The following is a 25,495-nucleotide window of genomic DNA, read 5'->3' on the forward strand; positions in this document are numbered from 1 at the left end:
GCATCTGGGAAAGAACATGATCTGTAAGTGCAGCATGTTCACACAAAAAATCCTTGCCTGAATATGCCACCTGCAGCCAGCCTTAGACTGCTAAGACCATTTGAGGAAAAAAACAACTATCATTGTATGGAATGATAAAAGATAGCTGAATTTAAAAATTGAAGGGAGACAGAATGCAATGAGATGAAGAAATAGTGGTGAGGGTCTTTGTAAGAGCTGCTTTGAAAACAGTCAGGTAGTGAAAACTGCGAAGTTGAACGGGTTTTTTTTTGTGTTTTTCTGTGTGAGCTTTTTGTTTCTTTTAAAAACATGATTCTTCATCTATATTGACTTTCTTACAGTTTCAGAAATGTCTCTGCAGGCTTATAGATGAAATTGGTGAAGAGGGTAGCTAAACAAAGTTACCATCACTCATGAATCCTCGAAATCTCTGGAAGTAATGTTGCTCTTTTTTTTTTTTTTTTTTTTTTTTTTAAAAGGAGCTTCAAGCCTGCTGACAAAAGTAAACATTAATGGGAAATCCATCTGGATTTCCAGCTTCCTTGAATAAGCTTTGGCTTCTGAGTAAACGTTGTATTTCCTTATATGATTGATATTATACGAATAGTTTCATAAAAGTGGAATTCCCATTTGTTGAAGAAACTCTTTATATTTGAGAGTGGAAGAATGCTGAAACAGCCAATTTTCTTGTAGCCATTTTTCCTTTTTTTTTTTTTTCTGAACTTGAAATGTTTCAAAGTTTCAGCTAAGCTGACTACTTAGGCTTTCCTGAATTAAAATATTTCAAAATTTCACCCTTTGCCTGAACCACTTCCATATGTTGCAGAAACGGTTCTTCCTGTTCCCCACCGTGATTCCATCTCTCATTAGCTGCTTCTCTGTGTATTTAAAGTGCCACATGGGAGATGATGTTTCCTGTCTCATCTTATAGCCTATCATCAGACTCGTTTAACATCCATCCCTTAATGGCTCAGCCAGAGGGAGAATTTCTGAACCGTCTCTTTCTGGGTCACACTAATGTGGTATTTATTTTTTCTTCTCAGAAAATTCTGCCAAAATCTAGTTTCTTCTCATCCAAAATTTGTTAGCATTCTGTTTGTCACTGAGAGGATGTTTTGTTGCTGATTCTTGGACCAGCCAAATCAAACAGACAATTGAGGAGGAAGTTGGCATATAGTGACAAGAAATGTTTTCTTCTCAAAACCAAAACAAAATCTGAGTCTTCTGCCTAAAATTTTACTTTAAAATGTTTCCCTTCTCTGTGCCATCTGGTAAAAAATGTTTCATTTTCTTATAGCTGAAAACACAATCCTGTGAACATGTCTTGGTGTTTTCTGTTTTGTTTCTTAATGAAAAGGAAACTTAAATGAAGAAATCACAGTACTGTATCCATGTCTTCTGCGCCTGCTGACAATTTTGCCAAAACTGTCACTTGAGATGTTGGAAACTCTTGGCTTTGAAGCTGAAGAACACTCCCTCCGAGGCCCATGTGCTACTCAAGTGACTTGCATGTTGTCATCCTAGTATCAGATGTCCTTTGAAGTGAATTTCATTAAGTGACTTGGACTTGGGAAAGTCCAAAGCTTCATTTCATGTTCATGTTTTGACTAAAACATTCACATAAAATAGCCTTTCAAAAGTACTGCTGTTTATCTATAAGACCCAAACTGAACCGCAAAATCACATGCGTTTTTCTAATATCTGTACTTTGTTTTACCAAATGTACACGTGTCCGTGGGAGGCCTAGGATCAGCCATAAAGATCTTCCTCTGTCTTGTGTCAACATCTCAGCAGGGCTTTCTCATGATGAAATCACAGTGTGGATATAGGAAAGGAAATGGTGAGACAATTGTAGGTGTAACAGCTCAGCCAAGGCTTTGCCTCTTGACCTGGATGGTTATCCTATCAGAGCTTTGCCAAAGGACCTCCATTTGTAGAAGAAGAGAGAACATTGCAATGACAGAATTAACTTTTTTTCTTTCTGCATATTTACGCAGATGATGGTGAATCCCCTGAGAGAGATTGACAAGACAGTAGGACAACTAATGGATGGACTGAAACAGCTGAAACTACATCGATGTGTCAATGTCATCTTTGTTGGTGATCATGGTAAAATAAACAATATTCTTTATCAGTATATAAATGCTTGAGCAATGTAGCTGTACATAGAAGAGGGGGCTTAAATCAAAGTTCCATTTAAGATATTTTTGTGCTGTCACAGTTTAAAGCTGGGCTGGCTATTAACCAGGTGGCAGATGCTCTCTGTTAACCCTCTCCCCCCCCCAAGGGAAAGGGAAAGGGAAAAGGGAGAGAGACTTATGGGTTGGAAAGTTAAAACAGTTTTAATAAACTATAATAATGAAAAAGAGTATAATAACAATAATAATAGAAATAATCAAATATATACAAATATATACAAATATATACAAATATATACAAAGCCAAGACTGAGAGCTTGGAAATCCTCCTCAGGCAGAGTTGCTCCCCCCAGCACAGGCAGAGGGCAAAATGCAATAGCTCCCCTGCCATCACACCTGCAGGCTTTTAACTGGAGAATTGGCAAAGCTGGTACCAATCAGTGGGAGACAGGAGGGCCCCTCCCTCCTGGGCCCCACCTCCAGGAGGCAGTGGGTTAGTGATAAATAGGAAAGTGAGAATGACGTGTGTGGGATGGAATACCTTGTTGGTCAATTTTGGGTCACCTGCCCTGTCTGCTCCCCCCTGCAGCTGCGACCCCCCTTCGGCTCTTCACTCGTAAGCAGTGAGGAATTTAGCAGTGACCTTGGTTTCTCTAAGACTAATTGGCCTGGTTTGGGCCAAACCAGGACATTCCACCCCTTATTCCATACCATTCACGTCATACTCAGATCACCACTACCTTTTCATTTTCAAATATATATACACCTATCACTAGTTTATGATTCATCTCTATACAAAAAGTTCATTAAGTTCATTTGGTTCAGGATTGTGGGTTTCCATCTGGCTAGCAGTCTCTCAGCAGTCTCTCTGGCTAGCAGTCTCTCTTTTGTCATGGTTCGTGCCCACGGGTTGCAGGTTAAAGATGTCAGACTTGAGGAGGTTACTGGACGCCACTTGATGAAGCTAGCTCCGGTCTCATCACCACTGTCTTAACCTGAAAGACACTTATGCAGTAACAACATACAGTTCAGAATTAAGTAGTCTCACCCAGAATCAGATCACCTTCAGGGACACATCGGACTTCACCATCTTGCAACATCACCCACCAAGTACATCCAGGTCCCTGAGCAAAAGCAATCCCACGAATTGGTTTACCTTTGCCTGTTGCAGGAAGAATCCAGACAGTTTTTCCCAACAGATTCCTTTCATGCATCACAGGGACTTTATCTCCTTCTACTGTGTGTAGAAGGTCTGACTGAGCAGGGCCAGCTCGATTGATAGATCCCCTGGTGTTAACTAACCAGGTAGCTTATGCCAGATGTTTATCCCAGTTTTTAAAAGTTCCACCCCCCATTGCTTTCAGGGTAGTTTTTAACAGCCCATTATACCGTTCAATTTTCCCAGAGGCTGGTGCATGATAGGGGATGTGATATACCCATTTGATGCCATGCTCTTTGGCCCAGTTGTCTATGAGACTGTTTTTGAAATGAGTCCCATTGTCCGACTCAATTCTCTCTGGCGTGCCGTGTCGCCACAAGATTTGCTTTTCAAGGCCCAGAATAGTGTTCCGGGCAGTGGCATGGGGCACAGAGTATGTTTCCAACCATCCGGTGGTCGCCTCCACCATGGTAAGCACATAGCGTTTACCCTGGCGGGTCTGAGGGAGTGTGATATAGTCAATTTGCCAGGCCTCCCCATATTTATATTTCAACCACCGCCCCCCATACCACAAAGGTTTTAACCGTTTGGCTTGCTTAATTGCGGCGCATGTTTCACAATCATGGATAACCTGTGCAATAGAGTCCATGGTTAAGTCCACCCCTCGGTCACGAGCCCATCTGTATGTTGCATCTCTCCCTTGATGACCTGAAGTGTCATGAGCCCACCGAGCTAAAAATAGTTCACCTTTGTGTTCCCAGTCCAAATCTATTTGGAACATTTTAGCAGCTTGATCCGCTTGTTGGTTGTTTAGATGTTCCTCAGTTGCCCGACTTTTAGGTACGTGAGCATCTACATGACGTACCTTCACGACTAGTTTCTCTAGCCGAGCAGCAATATCTTGCCACAATTCAGCAGCCCAAATAGGTTTCCCTTTGTGCTGCCAGTTGCTTCGCTTCCACTGCTTTAACCACCCCCACAAGGCATTTGCCACCATCCATGAGTCAGTATAAAGATACAGCCTTGGCCACTTTTCTTGTTCAGCAATGTCTAAAGCCAGCTGGATGGCTTTTACCTCTGCAAATTGACTTGATTCACCTTGTCCTTCTGTGGCTTCTGTGACTCGTCGTATGGGACTCCATACAGCAGCTTTCCACTTCCGATGCTTTCCTACAAGACGGCAGGATCCATCGGTGAACAGGCATACTGCTTCTCATCCTCTGGTAGTTCATTATATGGTGGGGCTTCTTCAGCACGTGTCACCTCCTTTTCTGGTGGCATTCCGAAGTCTTTGCCTTCTGGCCAGTCCATGATCACTTCTAAGATTCCTGGGCGATTAGGGTTTCCTATTCGAGCCCTCTGTGTAATTAATGCAATCCATTTACTCCATGTAGCATCAGTTGCATGATGGGTAGTGGGAACCTTACCCTTGAACATCCAGCCTAGTACTGGTAATCGGGGTGCCAGGAGAAGTTGTGCTTCAGTACCAATTACCTCTGAAGCAGCTCTAACTCCTTCATATGCTGCCAGTATCTCTTTTTCAGTTGGGGTGTAATTGGCCTCAGAGCCCTTGTATCCTCGACTCCAAAATCCTAGGGGTTGACCTCGAGTCTCCCCTGGTACTTTCTGCCAGAGGCTCCAGGTAGGACCATTGTCCCCAGCTGCGGTGTAGAGCACATTTTTAACATCTTGTCCCGTGCGGACTGGTCCAAGGGCTACTGCATGCACAATCTCTTGTTTAATCTGTTCAAAAGCCTGTTGTTGTTCAGGGCCCCACTGAAAATCATTCTTCTTTCTGGTCACTTGATAAAGAGGGCGTACAATCTGGCTGTAATCTGGAATATGCATTCTCCAGAAACCCACAACGCCTAAGAAGGCTTGTGTTTCCTTTTTGTTAGTTGGTGGGGACATAGCTGTTATTTTGTTGATCACCTCTATCGGGATCTGGCGACGCCCATCTTGCCATTTAATCCCTAAAAACTGGATCTCCCGGGCAGGTCCCTTGACCTTGCTTCTTTTTATGGCAAAACCAGCTTTCAGAAGAATTTGGATTATTTTCTCCCCTTTGTCAAAAACTTCTGCTGCTGTATCACCCCACACAATGATGTCATCAATATATTGCAAATGTTCTGGAGCTCCACCCTCTTCTAGTGCAGTCTGGATCAGTCCGTGGCAAATAGTAGGACTGTGTTTCCACCCCTGGGGCAGTCGATTCCAGGTGTACTGGATACCTCTCCAGGTAAAAGCAAACTGTGGCCTGCACTTTGGTGCCAAAGGAATAGAGAAAAATGCATTAGCAATGTCTATGGTGGCGTACCACTTGGCTGCCTTTGACTCCAGTTCGTATTGAAGTTCTAGCATGTCTGGCACAGCAGCACTCAGCGGTGGCGTAACTTCATTTAGGCCACGATAGTCCACAGTTAATCTCCATTCTCCATCAGACTTTCGCACTGGCCATATAGGACTATTAAAGGGTGAGCGAGTCTTGCCAATCACTCCTTGATTTTCTAATTGTCTAATCAGTTTATGAATGGGGATCAGGGAGTCTCGATTGGTACGATATTGTCGTCGGTGCACCGTGGCAGTAGCAATTGGCACCTGTTGTTCTTCAACCTTCAGCAACCCCACAACAGAAGGATCTTCTGAGAGGCCAGGCAAGGTAGACAGCTGTTTAATGTCCTCAGTCTCTACAGCTGCTATACCGAAGGCCCATCTGTACCCTTTTGGGTCCTTAAAATACCCTCTCTTAAGGTAGTCTATGCCAAGGATGCACGGAGCATCTGGGCCAGTCACAATGGGGTGCTTTTTCCATTCATTTTTAGTTAGGCTCACTTCGGCCTCCAATACAGATAACTCTTGAGATCCCCCTGTTACTCCTGAAATACTGATAGATTCTGCCCCTTTATGATCCGATGGCATTAGGGTGCACTGTGCACCAGTGTCTACCAGGGCTCGATACCTTTGTGGTTTTAATGTGCCAGGCCATCGAATCCACACAGTCCAATAAACTCTGTTGTCCCTCTCCTCCACCTGGCTGGAGGCAGGGCCCCCCTAATTAAGAAATGGATTCGTGCTGCTCACAGGGACTGGACCTTCATTTCTCCTATTCACACTTGGGAAAAAGGAATTTGAGGCCCATCTACCCTGGCTGGGGTCCTGCTCACTGGTAACTGGAGCAGCCATCCTTCTAGAAAAATTCTCTCTGGTATTTCTTTTAGCTTGCAACTCACGTACTCATGCTTGTAGGGTACTGGTAGGTTGTCCATGCCATCTGCTCATGTCCTCCCCATAACCACGCAGGGCAAACCACAGGATACCTCGTGATGTGTTCCGTTTCCTTTGAGCTGGTCCTGTAGGAGAACGTTTTCTCCTAACAGCTGCAACGCGCGCCTGTGTAGGTAGAGAGTCAAGTTTATTCTCGATCCTGGACAGTTTGTCTGACAGTTGTTTAAATGAGTCCTTGTTCTCCTTAGTCAGTTTTTCCACAGCCGAGATGCGTGCCTGCAGTGGGGAAGAAATACTATCTTCATACTGTCGCATACAGTTAGCCATTTCGCCCACAGTAGAATGTGCCATAGCATCTTCTCCCCAGACTAATATTGACAATGTATGGGTATATGTCGGTGGAGCATTCTTCACAACCTTCCGGAACATGGATCGGTTGCATTCCACTTCATCAGGATCTACAGGATCTACAATGTCCCGTGGGTGTCTATAAATGATCTCTTGCACAGCCAGTTCTCTAAGGTAGTTGATACCTTTTTCTATAGTGGTCCATTTGCTTAGGTGACTCATAACGTCATCTTTATAGGGATACCTGCTCTTTACAGCTGACAAGAGTCGCCTCCAGAGACTGATAGTGTTTGACTTTCTTGCGAGCGCCTTATCAATACCACCATCTCTGGACAGGGATCCCAACTGTCTGGCTTCTCTGCCATCTAATTGCATGCTGTCTGCCCCATTATCCCAGCATCGGAGCAACCAGGTAATAATAGGTTCACCGTCATAACGGCTGAAGTCTTTCCTATATTTCTCAGGTCCTTCAGGATAAGGGAGTGGTAGGTTATCTCTACGTCCGAGTCCTCCTCTTGTGATAGTTCTGCTTTAGAAGGACCTTTCTTCTGATGATGGGTCTGCTTTAAAAGGACGATCGAGGAAACCCCCATCTGTGTCAGGCCCGTAACTCTGCCCTGAGAAGGGCCCTCACCTGGGTCATAATGATGGCTCTGCCTTAGAATGCTCTGAGTCATCATCCCTCTCTTCATAAGCTGATTTCTTTTGGTATTTCTTCCTGTGTTACAGGAGCAATTGGTACAGATTCAATAGATGCTGGAGTCTGAGTAGATGCAGTGGCTGTCGTGGGAGTGCTGAGGACTTGTTAGAGTCTGAGTAGCTGCAGTGGCCATCTTGGGGGGTGTAGCAGCTGTGGTGCAGGCTGCTGAGGTTTTCAGTGGGTTTAGTGGCTGTAGCGGCAGCACACACTGTAGGATCTGAGGTGGCTGCATAACACCTACAACTGTCCTGCACCGATATTTAATCTTATCCCACATCAGAAACACATTCAGGACAACCAAAAATAAAAACATGCCACCTAGACAGCACCATCCTAATTTCGCAAAATCTAGTGGAATCAGCTTGGCAGAAAAGGAGAAGCTATTATTTCCCAAAGTAAAACTGGAAGTGTAATCATTAACAGAATCAGCTAAAGGACGCCTGGAATGTGCAGATGAAGTTGCTGCTACTGATTCGCGATTAAAGCTGCCCATCATTGTGTCATAGAGATAAGAGATCGGAATATTAACTGCCCAGTTTATCACAGCATAAATCAGTATCAAACCCCATACCAAAACAATACATTTCGACCAGCGCCCACTGCTAAACTGCATGTAAACATTCATAAGAAGCAAGCAATAACACAGTGCCCATGGCAGGTAAGGCATCATTGCAATACTCAACTGTGAAAGAAACTCCATAAAAAGATGAGATAACACAGCATTCAAAAATGACATCACCATCTTCATTATCTGTTTTAACTTTCCAACCCCTTGTAAATCTCAAAGGAAGAAATCTGATATTCTCTCAGCTGAGCTCTCCTGGTCTCCTCCCACCAGAGCCAGGATTCAACTTATCAGAGCAACCTGTTGGAGCTTCTCTCGAGCCCCACCTTGGGCTCCAATGAATCTGTCATGGTTTAAAGCTGGGCTGGCTATTAACCAGGTGCCAGATGCTCTCTGTTAACCCTCTCCCCCCCCCAAGGGAAAGGGAAAGGGAAAAGGGAGAGAGACTTATGGGTTGGAAAGTTAAAACAGTTTTAATAAACTATAATAATGAAAAGAGTATAATAACAATAATAATAGAAATAATCAAATATATACAAATATATACAAAGCCAAGATCAACAGCTTGGAAATCCTCCTCAGGCAGAGTTGCTCCCCCCAGCACAGGCAGAGGGCAAAATGCAATAGCTCCCCTGCCATCACACCTGCAGGCTTTTAACTGGAGAACTGGCAAAGCTGGTACCAATCAGTGGGAGACAGGAGGGCCCCTCCCTCCTGGGCCCCACCTCCAGGAGGCAGTGGGTTAGTGATAAATGGGAAAGTGAGAATGACGTGTGTGGGATGGAATACCTTGTTGGTCAATTTTGGGTCACCTGCCCTGTCTGCTCCCCCCTGCAGCTGCGACCCCCCTTCGGCTCTTCACTCGTAAGCAGTGAGGAATTTAGCAGTGACCTTGGTTTCTCTAAGACTAATTGGCCTGGTTTGGGCCAAACCAGGACATGTGCTGATTTTTTTCTGGTAGTTTAAATCCCCAAACCCAGCCAATCAGTGTAGACTGGCCACTCAGCTCGCCTGTTAATTGTCATTGGAGGACACTTCTCATTCATAAGAGTGATCTGGGTGTTTACATCTCCACTTAGAGTTTTTCAAAGCTTGGCATTTTTTATATCACATCCAAGTGAAGCTCTCCTTGCATGTATTGGAAGGCTATAATGTGCGTAGAGTAATCTTTTTGGTAGATTTTATGAAAGGAAATAATTTAGTAACACTGTTCTCCTTTTCATCAGGAGAGGAGTAGGACTTCAGAGCGAGACATTTCCATGGCAATTAGTGGGTCAGGTTATCCTACTAGGAGAAAGACTGGAATATCTGTAAGGGACTGTGTCCAGCTTAGGTGGAAAATGTCATCAAGATAATGGAGGAAGAATGTCAGATGGAGAGTCACCCAAAAGCAGAGATATTATTTGGTAGATCTCATTCTTTTGGATATCAGAAGAAACTTTACAATAGAAGAAATAGTAAACACTAGAAAAAACAAAAAGAAAAAGAAAGTTTTGTTAAAGAAAAATGTGACCATGTTTGAGATAGATAAACCTGTTTTTTGTATAACTTTTTAGCGATGCTACCAAAGTTCCTGTTCTGTTTAGATCTTTGTTTATGAAAGTCTCGCAAGAACTTCTACATTAGCAATAAAATGGAATATGCCTCCTTTCTGGCTGTGGGGAGGGAGGGAAGGGTAAGGGGCAGGAAGGATTTCCAGGGGAGGCAGTTTTAAGCTAAGAGCCACCTGTGTCTGGCAATACATTCCTCCCCGCCACAAATGGTTGTAGGAGAGAATTGTTTATATGCGGCTGCCTTAGAACAGATCACCAACAGACAATACCTTTTGTGTGTGACTTCTCTTAAAATCCTTTGTTTTAAAAAAAAAAATCCCCGAAGTAGTACACTAAACTAGAAACAGACTTTGATTTTTCCATGAGCTTAGTTTGGAGATATGTCAGTGCACACATGGTATATGTGGTGACTGTTTCTACGATGTCGAGACTGGTATTTCTCTTGTAGGCAAGTGCTAAAATTACCCCTAGTTTGGCTCCTACCAGTGTCTGATATTGGAATTAGATGACTAGAAAGAACACGAATAAGATTAGTCATCCAAAAGAAAAGAATACATAGGCTGTTTGGGGTCTCCTTCTGTGCTGTTTCGGAAAACATTTCTTTTCAAGCTGGATTAATTTTGCATTTTCCTTCTGCAGGGATGGAAGATACTACTTGTGAAAGAACTGAATTTTTAAGCAACTATCTGACTAATGTGGAAGATATAATTTTGCTGCCTGGATCTTTAGGGCGAATTCGCCCTAGGTCTAACAATAACCTAAAATGTAAGTTAATTTAATTGTACCCCTTATGTCCTGAGAACTAGACCATCCCTTCCTTGGGCTGACATTGTACGAAGGGTGTAAGTTCACAGTGCGTTGGCAGGACATTCAGAGGGAAACCCACTACGGACCAGCTGCTCGCTTCCCTCCCAGTCTGTAGCTCACAGATCCCACAGTGGCAGAGCCGTGTCAAGTGGATGGCTGAAATGTTCTGGGTTGAAACCCACCTTTTCATGGCAAGGAGAAGTGGGAACTCTTGAAGCCAGTTTCACATGGCAGCATACATGTCATGAGTTTATTCACACGCTTCTCCCCTCTGTCAATGAAAACAAGACTTGAGGGAGCTCTGCACCACATGGATTAGATGATATATAAAAAAGCAGCTGGTACCTTTTCTGAGCTAATGGAAAAACAAGTGAATTGTTAATTTTGAATTCAGTATCTTCTTCGTACTTTTGGCACAGATGAGAAGCAGCATGGGTTGCTAAACAGCAACAGGTTGGGGATATTGAAGGACATAAGGGAGCTGTAGACCATGCATTCAAGGCCAGTGTTGACAGTAAAACTTGCTGGTTTTTTGTACCATGCTGTTAGAAATTCACCCTGACTTGGTGTTTGAGATTAGCTGATCTTTGATGAGAGCACTCGGGGCTCAGGCAGGAGTCCTCTGGTGAAGCTAAACCTGTGATTTAAAGCATTACAGACGCAGCTGCTCTGCTACTGCCCTGCTGAGGCAGCAGTACCAGGATGGGGCTTGTGCCAGCACCATGGCTGCTCTGGTTCAGTGTACCAGGGCAAACCTGGCTTTGCCAGCAGTTTAAGCTACCTTGCAAACCGTGAAACTCAAACTAACCATAAGTACCTATGTTTTTTGCAACGCATGCTACAAGGATGATAACTTTTTGTAGAGGGGAAGATCAGATCATTGGGACAGCCAACTGATCCCTCAGAACACTTGAGGTATACTCTGGCTGAGGACAGGTTTCACAAAAAATTGGTCTTTGAAGATTGAAGATTTCTAGAATAGCAGCAGAAATCATAGGAATGTGGTAAAACTTTCTTAGATACTGATTTATGTATGTATTTATTTTACTATAAACTAATTTACCTGGGCATTTATGCAGTAGGAATATGGGATGAGCGTGTAAAGATCTGTTGACAGTAGTGCATATCTTGATACAACTTATTGGACTACCATAAAGACTGAATTCCTGCACTTCACAGTCTACTGAAAACTTATATTTCAGTTCTTCTGAGAAGTTTTTTTTTTTAAAGATCTTTCAATCCTTGAATTCCCAAATTGCTGAGAAAAATGTTTTCTTTGGAGGATGAATGGCAGTATCTTCCAAAAAGACCATCTAGTCTGACTGACCTCTGAGTCATACTACTGGTGTTCCCACAATACCATTTTCCTCTTTTGGCCTCTGTCCACCGTTTCCTGGTTTGAATATTTGCAATTGCTTATAAACCAGCAGTTTGAACATAGAACAAAGAAGTGTATTGCTTAGTTTTAGAACTGGGGTTTGCCTCCTTAAATGGCAAATTAGCAGCTTTTTTATTCCTCCTCCGTTTTCCTATTGATAACACTGCCTCAAGGCCTGCAGACACACCTTTGCAATGGATAAGCCTGTAGCTTGTGTTTTGAGACTCAGGAGACATCATTTGAAGCTCAGCAAGGCTGCGCCTTAAGCAACCAAATCAATAATAGTTAAGCAAGAAGTTTTCACCTCATAAGATTTTCTCTTAGCCTGTTTTTTCTCTAAGGACTGAAAAATGCTTTCCCCCCGCCCCCCGCCTCTGGAAGAAGACAGAGTTAGTGTGGATGGTTGCTGGTTTTGGGCTTTCTACATCTTGCATTTCCCTTTAATAGACCAAAGACATATCCAGAATATTTTGCTGTGGCTTTTCACTTACTCTGTAGTAGCCTATGAAATATGTAAAATGTTAAAATAGACAAAAATTCTACATATTTATCTTACTGCTTCTAAGGAAGTGCATTGTAGCATTCAAATGTGCTTTCAAAATTTTTCAAGGGAAGTCTTTGTGTTTGGGGATTATTTTTTATTTTAAAGGAAAGCAGTCAAAAGACTTGAGATAATATGTTTTCAGAAAACAGAATAAACATTAAGCTAAAGCTCAAATCATAAAACAGTGAGCAACATTACCTAAGCAACTAAAATATCACTAAGTAAAGGGTATACAGTTCAACTTTAGTTCATATTCAGGATATCTAATCTGATATATACAGTGTACTTTTAGTAAAGATCAGCCAACTTCTATGGATAACGCTTCTGTAAAACTATATTATTACCTTGTGTTTTCTTCTGCAAATTGTTCATCTTTTATATTTTTGTCTTTTTTTTTTCTTTGCTTAACAGATGACCCTAAAGTGATTGTTGCAAACCTTACAGTAAGTATTTAGGACTGGGAGGTATCTCTGTCTGTACTGCACTGCTCACTTCACGTCTTAATTTGGGGCATTATTGAGCATTCTCTCCTCACTCATTAGGCAGGAAAACCAACCATTAACATTAATAAAGAGTGTTAAATGGTGCCCTTTATGAGTACAGATTAATGTTTGTCATAAATTCCACTGTTTGCTGCTGTAGCTTTTATAACCTTTTTTGGGCAGTGCAGAGCCAGAATCTCCCTGACCATCCTGACTCCCTGAATTGAGTCTTTTTATTCATTCTTTCAGAAATGCAAAGTAATCTTTTAGGGTAAATATTTTACTAGCACTTTGAAGATGCTGAAAAATTGCATTTGATAGCCTTCAACTATAACCTTGCTTTTAATGGGAGAAAAGTGTTTAAAATAAACGCTGATTTAAAAAAAGATCAAATTTTGTAACCAGATAGCTTTAAATATATCTGCAGATGAGATATTTTGAGTGTTCAGCTTTCCTCTGAAACTTAAGCTTTGGTCCAGTTAGAATAAAATTCTTCATCTGTGAGCTAAGTAAGTGTGATGTTTTGCATGATGCTTTCAAAAAGACTGTAATGAGAATGAAGCTTTCCAAATACATCTTTGAATGACTCCCTGGGCGCTGGTCTTACGTAAATACTGCACAGAAAGGGCTGGAGCACGTGCTCTAGATGTACACTTTGTTTTCAAGACATCATCAATAATGACCTTAACAGCTTGATTTCTGTAGTTCAAGGTTTTATGTGCATCTAAGCTAACTGACAGCAGTGTTGTTTGTAACCATTTATTTTTCAGTGTAGAAAGCCAGACCAGCACTTCAAGCCTTACTTGAAACAGCACCTACCTAAACGCTTGCACTATGCTTACAACCGAAGAATTGAGGATGTCCATTTACTGGTGGATCGCAAATGGCATGTGGCAAGGTAAACTCTTGCTTTTGCTTCCATGCTGATTTTCAGCCTCTTTTTCTGAGGAAATGACGCACCTGGGATTGCCCTGTCTGTCAGCATCCCACTCCTGCCCCCCTGCACAGAGCAAGAGGAGTTTTGAACTCCTGGTGAGGTTCAATCACATTTGGTGTAGGGGAATGTGGCTCAGAACACAAAATTTTTTTAAAGTTTGGGAAAATCAGTAGCTGGATAGAGGGTAGAAACCTAGAGTGGTTTCCACAAGCAGCTGTGTGGGTTTTGACTGATTAGCTCAAGTATAGGAGCTGATAAGCTTTTTTAATGAGGTGCAAGCTTATTCCAACCAGGAAGCAGGGAGTATGGGAGGAAGGGGAAGGCATATGTGACCAGGGGATGTTAGGGAACAAGAGGCTGAGCAGATGCAATGGGTGAATGGAAAGAAAATGGAGATATTGGCAGAGTGGCTGAGTGCCTGAGAACACGTGGAAAGGTATGACAGGGTGGCCATCGAAGTGCTGGCAGCGTATTGTGTTTCAGAACAAATCCACAGAAAACTGAGATGCTTTAGCTCAGAGAAAACTCTGTTTTGGGTTATTCTTCCCCATATGCCTCTGAATTTTCAGCTATAAAATCTGGGCAATTTTTAGTATTCTTAGCTAAAAACTGAGCGAGGAAAACCAAGTTGGCACATAAATGTATAGAGTGAACAGGACAGGAGTAGCCTTTGTTTATGAACTGAGTACCCCTTTCTGGTTTAATATATATTCTTTTTCTTGCTTTGATCTTTTCACACGTGTTGTGTATTACAGTATAAGAACGGCTGGGTCTTTATGCGTAAAGCTGACTCAGTGGTTCTTGGAAGATGACACAGCTTTTGGCTCATGGTAGTCTGTTATGAGCTTTAAATTATGGTAGGGTTTTTTGCTCATATAGCTGCCAGGCAAACACACGGTCTGTTGTAAGTGCCTTTTGGCTTCTGTGCTTATCTTTCTGTGAATTATGCAAGGGTCACTCTGCTGAAGCAGTGAATGAGAAACCCCAATTGCTTTCTTGCATGACTCCACTCTCTGGCTGGCTGGTTGCCCCATACAGATTCTGTGGCTAGGCTTCATGTACATTTCAAAGAAACACACTCTGAGTTTTAGGCCTATAAAAGTTTTAGTTTTAAGAATTTTACTGGAACTGATGGGATGGCCCAAGGTTATTTACATTTAGTAGTTTCTTACTAATTACTTCAGACTTTCTTTGGCTTATTTATTCATTAGATTTTATCAAATCTCATTCACCAATAACTCATTTGTTAATATAACTGTAATTCATTGTATATTCACAGCCAGCAAAATAGTAGTTATAGACCTGACTGCTGTAACTCCAGTAATTTACAAGGCCAAAACAAAACTTTGGCTGAGCATAATTTTATTGCAGATGAAGAAATTAACTTTTAGGGTAGTCTGGTCTACTGCATGTATTGCCTCCACATGGCCCTTATAAAACTGCAAAAAAGTACCCTGGAACAAGCTGGTAATTATAGTTCCTATGACACAATACTTATTTTTCCACATATTTTGTAAAAAAAATACTCAGGAACAAGCTGATTATTAGCGTTCCTATGATACAGCACTTATTTTCTCAGCTATTTATCTTCATTACAACCCTTCTTTTTTCCCTTCAGCTTTGTTTCTGCTCCCCATTTTTGTTTATTGGGTGGAAGGCAAACAAGTGAAAGCACTTTACAGCATTGTGTGACATTTGCAGCATTGTAATGTCATGAAAGTGCTTTCTTAGAAGCCTCTGTTGGCCTTTTAAGGGTTACAGGAACATGGTCCAAAATACCTCCAGTCTGTAGGAGGTGATGTGATATGAGAAAGTCTGAGAAAACAAGTAAATAGATGCTAAGGTAGTTATCAATGAGTAAGAGATGGTTCTTAGGTTTGCACCCTTTCATAGTGGGAGCAGAGGGAGAATCCTTGGGGTTGTTGGATGAGCCTGCAGTCACCGCTACTGCTATTCAAGAAAGATGGGCAATGCACTGCTTTGTAACCTTATCCCTCCTGCCCCCAAAGTACCTTATCAGATCAGCCACCATACCTACACCTTTGAGGAAATTTTCTAATACTTTATTGATTTAGGAAAGCTATGGACGTTTACAAGAAACCAACGGGAAAATGTTTCTTCCATGGAGACCATGGCTATGACAACAAGATAAACAGCATGCAGGTATGAGCAATGCAGTAAGCTTTGTGGGAGGGTCATTGAAGGCAGAGGAAATTGGAGGTCTCTAAAATGTAAATATTCACTGAAAAAACCCTACCTTTTAATGCTCTTTTGTTTTCTTCTCTCTTTTTTTTTTATAAGACTGTCTTTATAGGTTACGGCCCTACATTCAAATACAAGACCAAAGTACCTCCATTTGAAAACATTGAACTTTACAATGTCATGTGTGGTAAGCTACCTGCTTGAGAAATTGCAAGAGAAACATGCTGTTTTAGCTAATAGGGCTTCATTTAGGCATCCGTGAGCCCATGACTCCCTCACAGTGTCCCTTCCCCAGTCCCGCCTTGCCAAGCACTTGCCTTTTGGCCAGGAGGGCTGAAGGCACTTCTCAGGGGCCCCAGTTTGCTCTACTCTAGCAGCTGGCCCATAAAGGAGGTTACCGTAGTTTTGCTGTGTGCAGCTTGGCAGAGATCAAATACACACTACTACAGCATGTGGTGTCCACACCTCAGCAGTCTAAGAAGGAGGTTTCTTTTCAGAGACTGCTTCTGCACCTGCATGTCTCATGGAGCAGCTCAAGGGCATCACTTAGTTTTCTATGGCATCTCCTGGTATGATTATGTTTCCTAAACTCCTGCTGTAGCCATGAAGCAAAATCTGGTGACGTATACAGAAATTCATTATGATCTTTTCTTTAATACTGATTTTCCAGGGCAAAAAAACCTTCTAGCTGAAGGTGTTATTCATTTATTTAATTTCTTTTTTTCAAACATGAAATACTAAAAAGGTAATTATCCCTTATCTCTGAAGCAGGTGACTAATAACACTGTGTTCCAGGTGATTAGTGTAAGATCAACATACTGACTGTACGTTTGCAGTGTAAGCTGCAGCAGTAGTGATGAAAAAGCAGTTTTCCAGTGTCTTGATGCAAATTAACCTTCTTGCATAAAGGCCACCTTACTATTTAGACAGCATTTGCAATTTTATGATTTGGAAAAAAGGTTAGTATTTTTATTACATTAAAAGCATTCACTAACGTGTCATGGTTTTAAACAGTATTGCAAATAAATATCTTACGTCAGTAGAGATGCTGCTTCATACACATTTGCAATCTAACCATCATTCATCTTTGGTGTTTTCACAGATCTGCTTGGATTAAAGCCTGCTCCCAATAATGGTACCCACGGAAGTTTAAATCATCTGCTGAGAGCCAATGTTTTTAAACCAGCTGTGCCAGATGAAGTTGCTAAACCACTCTATCCTGTCGCTCTACCTTCTGCATCGGATTTTGATATAGGATGTACATGTGATGATAAGGTAGATGTTTAGAATCTGCTGCTGCTTCCACTATTAGCAGTCGCTGCCTAGTAAAGTTGTAGCCATTTTATCTATTTTGAGAGGCTTTGATCTGTAAGAATTTCCCAGATCTTTCCTGTGAAGTGTTTGTGCCCTTTTGGAACAATTATGGCTTTTTGTAAAACAGGAAACAAAAAAATTGTCACTGTTTTATAGCACTAGTTTTGTTTTGGTAGATGCGTAGTAAAACGAGATGTCAGAATGCTCCAGTGATCCTAATCTTGTTCCTTTTTTCTCTTCTTGAGAAGAACAAGTTGGATGAACTCAACAAGCGCTTTCACATCAAGGGAACAGAAGGTAAGAGCCTGGTGCCTCAGTTAATAAAAGCTATTTTTGGTTTTTTTCGCAAGTTAGTTTGCATCATTGATAGCAGACAAACTCCTGTTTTGGTTTAGTCAATGAAGTGTAGTAAACCATCTTGTCAAATAACTGTCAAAATATCACATAGACATACATGAGATAGGTGGGCAAGATTAAGTGCTGCTCATGTGAGGAAGTGCACACTATCTTTCGCTGTAACCAGGACTAAAGTATTGCTCAAAGTGTTAGGAGTTTCAGCTCTTCCTTTCCATCATTGTTAGGAGGCTTAATCTCTGCTGTGGAAGCAGAGAGATGAGGGAAGGAGAAGGAGCATGAGGCAGTGCTCCACTCAACCATAAGCGATAAATGGGGTAAAAACCACAGACCACATCTGCACGCTGTGTTTTACCAGTATTGATCAGGCTTAGGTTTCACCAGGTCAGTAGTAGAAAGGATGGTACAGCTGCTTTGACAATCCCTGACTGGGTCTTTAATGCTTGGTTTTTAGGGTGCAGGTTATCCAGTGAAACAAGTGCAGAAATGCTCTGCCGGTTCAGGGGTGCTCAGTGCAATTCTGTCCCTCATCAACATTCAAGTCAATGTTACTCCCAGGAGAGAGCATCCCCTGCTCTTCTGGACACTAGTTCCTGCACCCTCCTTGCTGTGTGTCAGCACTGACTTGTGTGGCTGTGATCTCAGCCGCGTTGGGGCTGTGGTCCAGGTTAAAACCTAGCAATAGGACTGGAGGGGAGGGGATGGGAACTGCTTTTCTGAGCAGCAATGCTGTTTGAAAGGCACACCAAAGCAGAGCTTTCCGTCTCACAGCTGTGATCCAGTCCAGCATAACAATTCACAGGATTCCCCTCACCATAACAATTGTCCAAATTAGCAAATTCTGAAGCGCTGAGTTTCATTTGAGATACTTCAAATAGTATTGCTTAGATGACAAAGGAGATGGTCCCTTTATTCCCTTGTGATGCTACTTCTTCAGTTTTTCTGTTGTGAACAGGCAATCCAGCTTATCCTTTAGTTTCTAGAGTTGAAATAATTCCTTTTCTTTGTGAGTTAAATTGCCTTTCTGCAGCTTTCATCTTGTTAAACTGATTTTTCCAATTAGTGAAGAGCTGCCCCCTGCTGTGACAATTTCTGGCATCAGGAAAAAAACACGTTCACCATTGTACTCCTAGATATCTCAACATCTTTATTTTGGTTTAAGATTTTGATGCTTCTTTACTTCAGTAGTATAAAAATAATATTTTGATATATTTTAAGATATAAGCATTTAAACCAATTTCACTTGCTCATTTGTAAGTTGTCTGTTAAGTGGAATGAGGTGCCCCTTACTTAAACAACAAGCAGTTCTGCTACATGCAAGTTTTTTTATTGTATTTTATGACAGGCTGTAGCACCTGTTCACAGATCTTCCTGCGTTTAGTTGGTAATTCCCCTTTCCCACATGGTGCGCCATGCATATTTAGCTGATGTTGTTACTCACATGCAGAAGAAAAAGGAGACTTCAGCTTCTCTTGAATAAAGCAAGTTTATCAACTTTGTCCTTAGACAAGGCTTTTCCTACTTTTCTTTCTTGTGTTCTATAAAAAATATCCTCTGTTTGGACTCAAACACTAATACAACATGCCCTTTTCTTTCTGTTGAATAGCCTATCTGTGAACAGTGTTAGGCCACTTTCCTTGTTTCTGTTTTGATTTCCAAAAGTGAGCCAAGCCTGTTTGCCAAATGGTTATCAAATTCAATGACCTGTGCAGCACAATGAAAGATTAGCCAGGAAATTTATTTTTCTTGTATCTCTTTCAATTATGTTTTTGTCTTTTTATAAGCAAGCTTGTCAGAGGTATCTAGTGACATTTGATCACAACATATCACCAAGACAGAAGAGAAGCAAATTTTGCGGTTAGAGGTGTCTTTTTGTAGCCAAAGTTAGGAAAAGGGTTGGTTTGTTTCTTTGTTTTCTTTGATATTACTAGCAGAAAATAACACACCAGTCTTCAGAACATCATCTGCATCAGCAAAGTGGAAAAAAATACTCTTAGTGAGTGAGCACTTTTGCCTCCCTTTTGCGAGGGACTTTACAAAAAGCATAGGAAGGAGGGAAAATCTGGAGAAGAGTGGCAGGAGTGATGGGATAGGGGCTGATTTAAAGCTACAACAAAAGTGCTTATAACCTCATGTGTGATTGAAATGTGGACACAAAGATCCTTGTGGAGTCTCCCGTGTTTGAAGAAACACCCTCTGTGCTATGACCCCAACAAGCTTTCAAGTGCAGAAGGGACTTTTAACCTCAAAGTGGGTTGTGAGCCTGGAACAGGGATCCCAACCAAAAATATTGAAGAACTCCTGCTCTCTCTATTACAAGATTTCCTTAGCAGTTATTCAGGGTCAGTATCCCATTAAGGATCACGGTAAAATCAGCGTGTGTTGGAAAGCCAACCCCCTTTCTTTTTCATCTCTAAGGCTTTCACTAATAAATGTAAATGTAATTTCTTCTGATCTGTAGAGAAACATCTCCTATATGGGCGCCCCGCAGTACTGTACCGCACAAAATACAATATCTTGCATCACCATGACTTTGAAAGTGGCTACAGTGAAACGTTCCTGATGCCTCTCTGGACATCCTACACTATTTCCAAACAGGTCAGTGCTGTCTTTGCTCTTGGAAGGTGCTTAAAAAATCCTGGGGAAATATCTTTGGTACCTTTATTCTTGAAGTCCTAAAATTCCCCTTCCTCAAGTAGAGTTCCCCACCAGAAATTATGTCAAATACCATTGGAAACAATGCCCAAATCCCTTTTTTCCTTCAGGAGAAAAGAGTTTTAAGGCAGAAGGGCTGTATATTTCTGTTCCTGTTTTCGTTTTCTTTCTAAGTTTTGCGCAATGGGAGTTTGTATTATTATGATAGCATAATCAGCGACTTCATTTGAATTATTTCCCATGGTGACTTCTGCTACCTGAAGGAGGGGCTCTGTGGTGGGTGCAGGAGCAGGACTTGGTTGTACAGCTGGGTGGTTTATTTTACTCCACACAAGGCCTTCCATCTAATCTGTCCCACTATATGAAGTTGTTTTCTTTGCCTATAAATGCTGGAATTACCTTTCTTGTCCTTTCTGTGTATGGTCCTCAATGCAGGCAGAGGTATCAGGTGTCCCAGAGCACCTGGCCAGCTGTGTGAGGCCTGACCTCCGCATTTCTCCAGGAAACAGCCAGAGCTGCGCAGTTTACAGAGGTGACAAACAGCTCTCCTATGGCTTCCTTTTCCCTCCCCGTAAGTTCAGATACCTTTTTACTACTTAGAGGTTTTGTAATTTTCTTTTTTGTTAGGGAAAACCTGAGGTATAAAAAAACCTCCCATCAGCTATAAACAGACTAAGGGTTTTTTTGAGATTGTTGGGGAAGAATATAGGTAGGACCGTTTTAATTTCCCCTGCTCCAGGGTGATTTCTTCCTCTGTGATGTCTTCTCCTCAGAGGAGCTGCTTCTGCACCAGTGTCACCTATGGGGCTAAACGGGATGGATACATTATTCTTGCTGCACTTGCCGAGGACCAAGGGCCCAATGCCACAAGTTGCCATCACGGCTGTGGTCCATCAGCTCAGCAAGAGATGCTCCAAACTGGTGCCCAGCTTCACGCACCAAAAATGAAGTGTCCCAGTTTAGTTAATAAAAATAAAGGTGAACAAAGAATTGCACAGAGTAGGAGTACGAGGAGCTAGGAAGCAATCTTCAAAAGCTGGCCCTTTAAAGTCAATGGACAGATACCAGCTTATATGAACTGGGAATCTAGTCAGAGTTTTAAATTTTGAATTCAAACAGCAGAAAGATAAACATATATTTAATTTATAAATCCATATTAGGCTCTTGCATACTGTAAAAATTTCTACCATCCTATAGAAACAGTGCTAGTAGAAAACCTGTGTAAATGAGTGTCCTGGATTCTTCTGTTGCAGTTACATTGGTTCAGTCTTGAAACAATGATCTGCTGGGCTTAGTAAATGTTCAAGGGACACAACTGTCTCACAGCTGTGAACTTCACTGCTCTGCCTTCCTCACTCAATGGCTGCAATCTTTTACAGTGGATTTCTGATATGGAATTGCTGGTGCAGAGGCTTCATAAGAACTAGAACATAATCCCGCACTCCTCTCCCTGGAAATCGTGTGCCTCTTCTGTAAAAGCCTGCAGAGCAGCTCTCTGACTTTTGAGACTGAAAAAATATATGTGCTATAAAAATATTTTGAAATGGTTGACTGTTGAAGCAAAGCTGAAGCAAAAAAACCCTTACCTTCCATGTTCAGCTGTCACATTAAAGACTTGGACTAGATGATATCCAGAGGTCCCTTCCAACCCTAACCATTCTGTCATTCTGTGATGGTATTTTCTTTGGTTGATCTCTGAAGCCATTTTTCAAAATATTTTTATGTTCCTTGAATTTCTGATATTTCATCTTATTAATACTTGTCTGGTTTATCGTTTTCAGAATTAAGTTCTTCTGCAGAAGCAAAATATGATGCTTTTCTAATAACAAATATCATTCCAGTGTATCCTGCCTTCAAAAGTAAGTGCCCCTTCCATGGCTTTACTTCTCTTTCCCAACGTTATATTTTTTAATGATATGTGTGTTGGACTATGGAATGAATTGACGGGAGGAGTTTAGAACATAAAGTCTGGTTACCTGTAGCCAGCAGATAATACATGTGAGCACCTGTATAGTTCTAGGTATGGGCAGGCAAAATACCACAAGAAAGGTTTAAGCTTTAGGAAAGGTTCCTTTTCCTTGGTGCTGGGCTAAGATAAGAGCACATGCGTGCTGTAGTTCAGCAATTTTGCTTCACGCCACAGTAATCCAGTTTGTGCAAGACGATTTGGATTTTCTTGTCTGTAGCCCAAGCTAGTGCAGAACGTGCTTAGGCAACAGGTTTTTACTGCTCAACTGGAGCTGCCTGGGAGTGTGTACTTAGCATGTTGTTGTAGTTCAGGGATAAGTGAATATTTTTAAATTTTTCTATTCATGCCCTTAGAGGGAGACCAAACATATTTATTGCCTATAAAGAAAAAGGAGAAGGAAACCAATTTATGGAAAATGAGGAATGACTTAAACCTGACTGAAACTTTCAGTGCTGCAGGGATATAATATTAACATTTCTTTTGTCTGCATATCCCTTTTCTCTCTAGTTTTGCCAAGAGGTAGGAAAACCATCAGACTATTCTGGTGGCATTTTTGGCTTGGCAGGAATTGAGAAGCCTTGGAAGAAGCTCAAGAGCCTGTTCTTGTGAGATTTCCAATTCAGATTTTAGGCCAGAGAAGTTTGGATAAACATCAAAGCCTATGGGAGGCGTTTTCTTTTTAACCAGAAAAGGGTGTTTTTAACTGAAAAACCTCTGAGTAGGAACAAGTGGTGATGTTTGCTGGAAATTTGAGCAAAGGCACTTAACTGATTACAGAGTGCAAAATTATTGGGGATTTCCCACTCTCAAATCACTTCATAAAAATGCTCTTTATGCTAATGTTAGTCTAAGCAAATTATCTGAGATGCTAATCACAGGAGAACAACCCACGACCAGCAGCTCATTTTGTCTAGTGGCCTTTCTCTTCATCACAAGTGAGTGACGGATTCCCTGAGAACAAATGCTGGAACTAATATCGTTCCTGGGGAGTTATGAACCACTACATGTGTGCAGGCTGCAAGTAGCAAGCTGATTATAAACTCAGGATACGGAGCTTTTTCCACAACAGGGAAAATAAGAGGTGGCAGTTTTATGCTATGCTGGCTTTGGTGGTGGTGCTGGCTGTGGAGGCCCCCTCCTCTGCTTTGTTTTTTTTAATTCACTGTCCCATCCCATCCCCTCAGGCAATAATTCTGTAGCTGTCTTTTCTGCAGTGAGCCTGGCTTAAGCAGCTCTCACTTTGCTGGACTGCACGATGATGCCCCTGGGCTGCCCCCCACGGCACTGGTGTTGCTGTCTGTGTGGCTGCAGTGGGAACCAAGTGGGGAACTGATTCAGCTGGAAAACTCAGGGGAGGAGAAAAAAAAGCAGCTTTCCTTTTTGGGCTATTTTTATTATTAAGGCTGATGCATTGGAGGAGCGAGCAGCTGGAGGAATGGTACTGCCAAGTGGTTACCGCAGCTGACGTTCTTGTTAGACCATTGCTTGTGGGGCCCTCAGCATCAGCCCGAGCAGGGAGTTGGTTTGGCACTGAGCAGTCTTAGGACAAGGCGTACTGGGGAACTTGCTGAGGCTGGCGTTGCCTCCAGCTCCGGGGAACCATGGACTTAACGGTCTGAGCTGGCAAGACGAAAGTTAAACTTTTACAAGTTTGAGATGGTTTGTTTAAACACACTTCTGTTAGTGTTAATATAAAAGAGAAAAAATAGGAAAAGAATGATGTAACTGGAGATTTCAATGTGTTTCGCGTCTCTGCAAGCATCTTAACTTGTTAATGTTGAGGAGGGCGTGGTAGGAGAAAGTGTATCACCCTCTTCTCAAAAGTTGTAATGAGATGCCACGCTGTAATATGGCCATCCTTGACGGTGCCTAATTTAAAAGTTAGACGTTTTATATCCAAGGAGAATTTAACTGAAAGAATGTGCCCTTTGTACTTCCCTTTCTTTTAAAGTGTTTGTGTTTTGCTTTTAATCACGGTGTTGTTTCCTTTCTGGAATTAAAAAAAACACAGCACCATTCCCTGTAACTAGATAAGAAAGACAAATGAAGTATTTACAGGGACATCAAAAGCGTGTGAATAGCTGTTTCTACTGCTTGGTGAAGGAACAGCAAGCTCTCTGTGCAATGTTTATGGCAATGCCAGCCTGGGAGTGGTACCGTGCATTTCCTTTATCGCTGGTTGGGGAAAAAAATCAACAGAGAACAAAGAAGTCTGAATAGGCTTTATTGACCAAACTGAATGAAGCTGCAGTAAATCCGTAATGCTTAATCTTCGATTTCCCCTGCCATCATGTAAATGATGTCCACTGGATTTTTATTGTCAGGAAAAAACCCTGTTTATAATCTTGGCATGTTTTGGCTTATCCAAATTTTGGTGTGTTTTATTTTTTTGTTGTGCGGGTTTTTTTTCCCCACAGGGGTATGGAACTATTTTCAACGGGTTTTGGTGAAGAGATATGCCACTGAACGAAACGGAGTCAATGTTATAAGTGGACCAATCTTTGACTATGACTATGATGGTTTACATGACACACCTGACAAAATAAAACAGTAAGAGTTTGTCTTTAAATCAGTTTGCTTTTGCTTCTCTTAATGATGGTTTTATCTTAAACAATTTTTTATCTGCACATTATTTGATTTTTGGGAGTTGATATAATTTTGTAGCTCTTTCTAAAATTATTGTTCATCAAGACTGAATGCCCCATAGGCAGGACAGTGGTAAAAATAAGGAAATGGCCATTCAGCTGGTAACTGTTCACCTTGACTTTGAAATTAAGTGTTCATTCATCCTTGAGAGAAAGCTGAATTATGTTCTAAATAACCTATTTTCTCTAAAATTTCCAGAACTTGAGTTGACAACTGGATACCAGAGAAAACCATAGCAGTGCTATTTAGATACTCAAGCTTTTCATTAATTGAGTAATGCTTTCTCTCTATGTCACTGAACTGAAGAAGCCTTTCAGCACTGGTGTGTGGTATTTCTATAACACGGTATGAAAACATGAACTAATTGAATGTTCATTTTCAGACAATGTCTAGGAATCGAGCACATCTCAACAACGTACGTGTGTCCTAACATGTAGGGGAGGAAACATCATGCTGTTTGTGTAACCTTCTTCCAAACAGGTTTATCCTTTGTGGATAAATGTTCACTTTATTCCCCCA

General features: G+C 41.6%; 1 protein-coding gene across 3 annotated transcripts in view; it reads left to right on the top strand.

Moving 5' to 3' along the window:
• The window catches only part of ENPP2 (ectonucleotide pyrophosphatase/phosphodiesterase 2), a 66,185-nt gene that overhangs the window by 35,156 nt on the left and 5,534 nt on the right, over positions 1–25,495 (top strand). For 2 of the 3 annotated variants that reach the window (XM_068396085.1, XM_068396083.1), the window contains 12 exons: positions 1,998–2,109; positions 10,328–10,453; positions 12,829–12,860; positions 13,670–13,797; positions 15,912–15,999; positions 16,138–16,225; positions 17,141–17,313; positions 17,598–17,649; positions 20,168–20,304; positions 20,797–20,932; positions 22,143–22,220; positions 24,748–24,880. In XM_068396085.1, coding sequence (XP_068252186.1) covers positions 1,998–2,109; positions 10,328–10,453; positions 12,829–12,860; positions 13,670–13,797; positions 15,912–15,999; positions 16,138–16,225; positions 17,141–17,313; positions 17,598–17,649; positions 20,168–20,304; positions 20,797–20,932; positions 22,143–22,220; positions 24,748–24,880 — 1,283 coding nt within the window. The remainder of the gene's footprint in view (positions 1–1,997; positions 2,110–10,327; positions 10,454–12,828; positions 12,861–13,669; positions 13,798–15,911; positions 16,000–16,137; positions 16,226–17,140; positions 17,314–17,597; positions 17,650–20,167; positions 20,305–20,796; positions 20,933–22,142; positions 22,221–24,747; positions 24,881–25,495) is intronic. The other variant, XM_068396084.1, reaches the window with a different exon arrangement.

The sequence above is a fragment of the Nyctibius grandis genome, chromosome 3 (assembly GCF_013368605.1).
Source record: "Nyctibius grandis isolate bNycGra1 chromosome 3, bNycGra1.pri, whole genome shotgun sequence".
NCBI classification, from domain to species: Eukaryota; Metazoa; Chordata; class Aves; order Nyctibiiformes; family Nyctibiidae; genus Nyctibius; species Nyctibius grandis.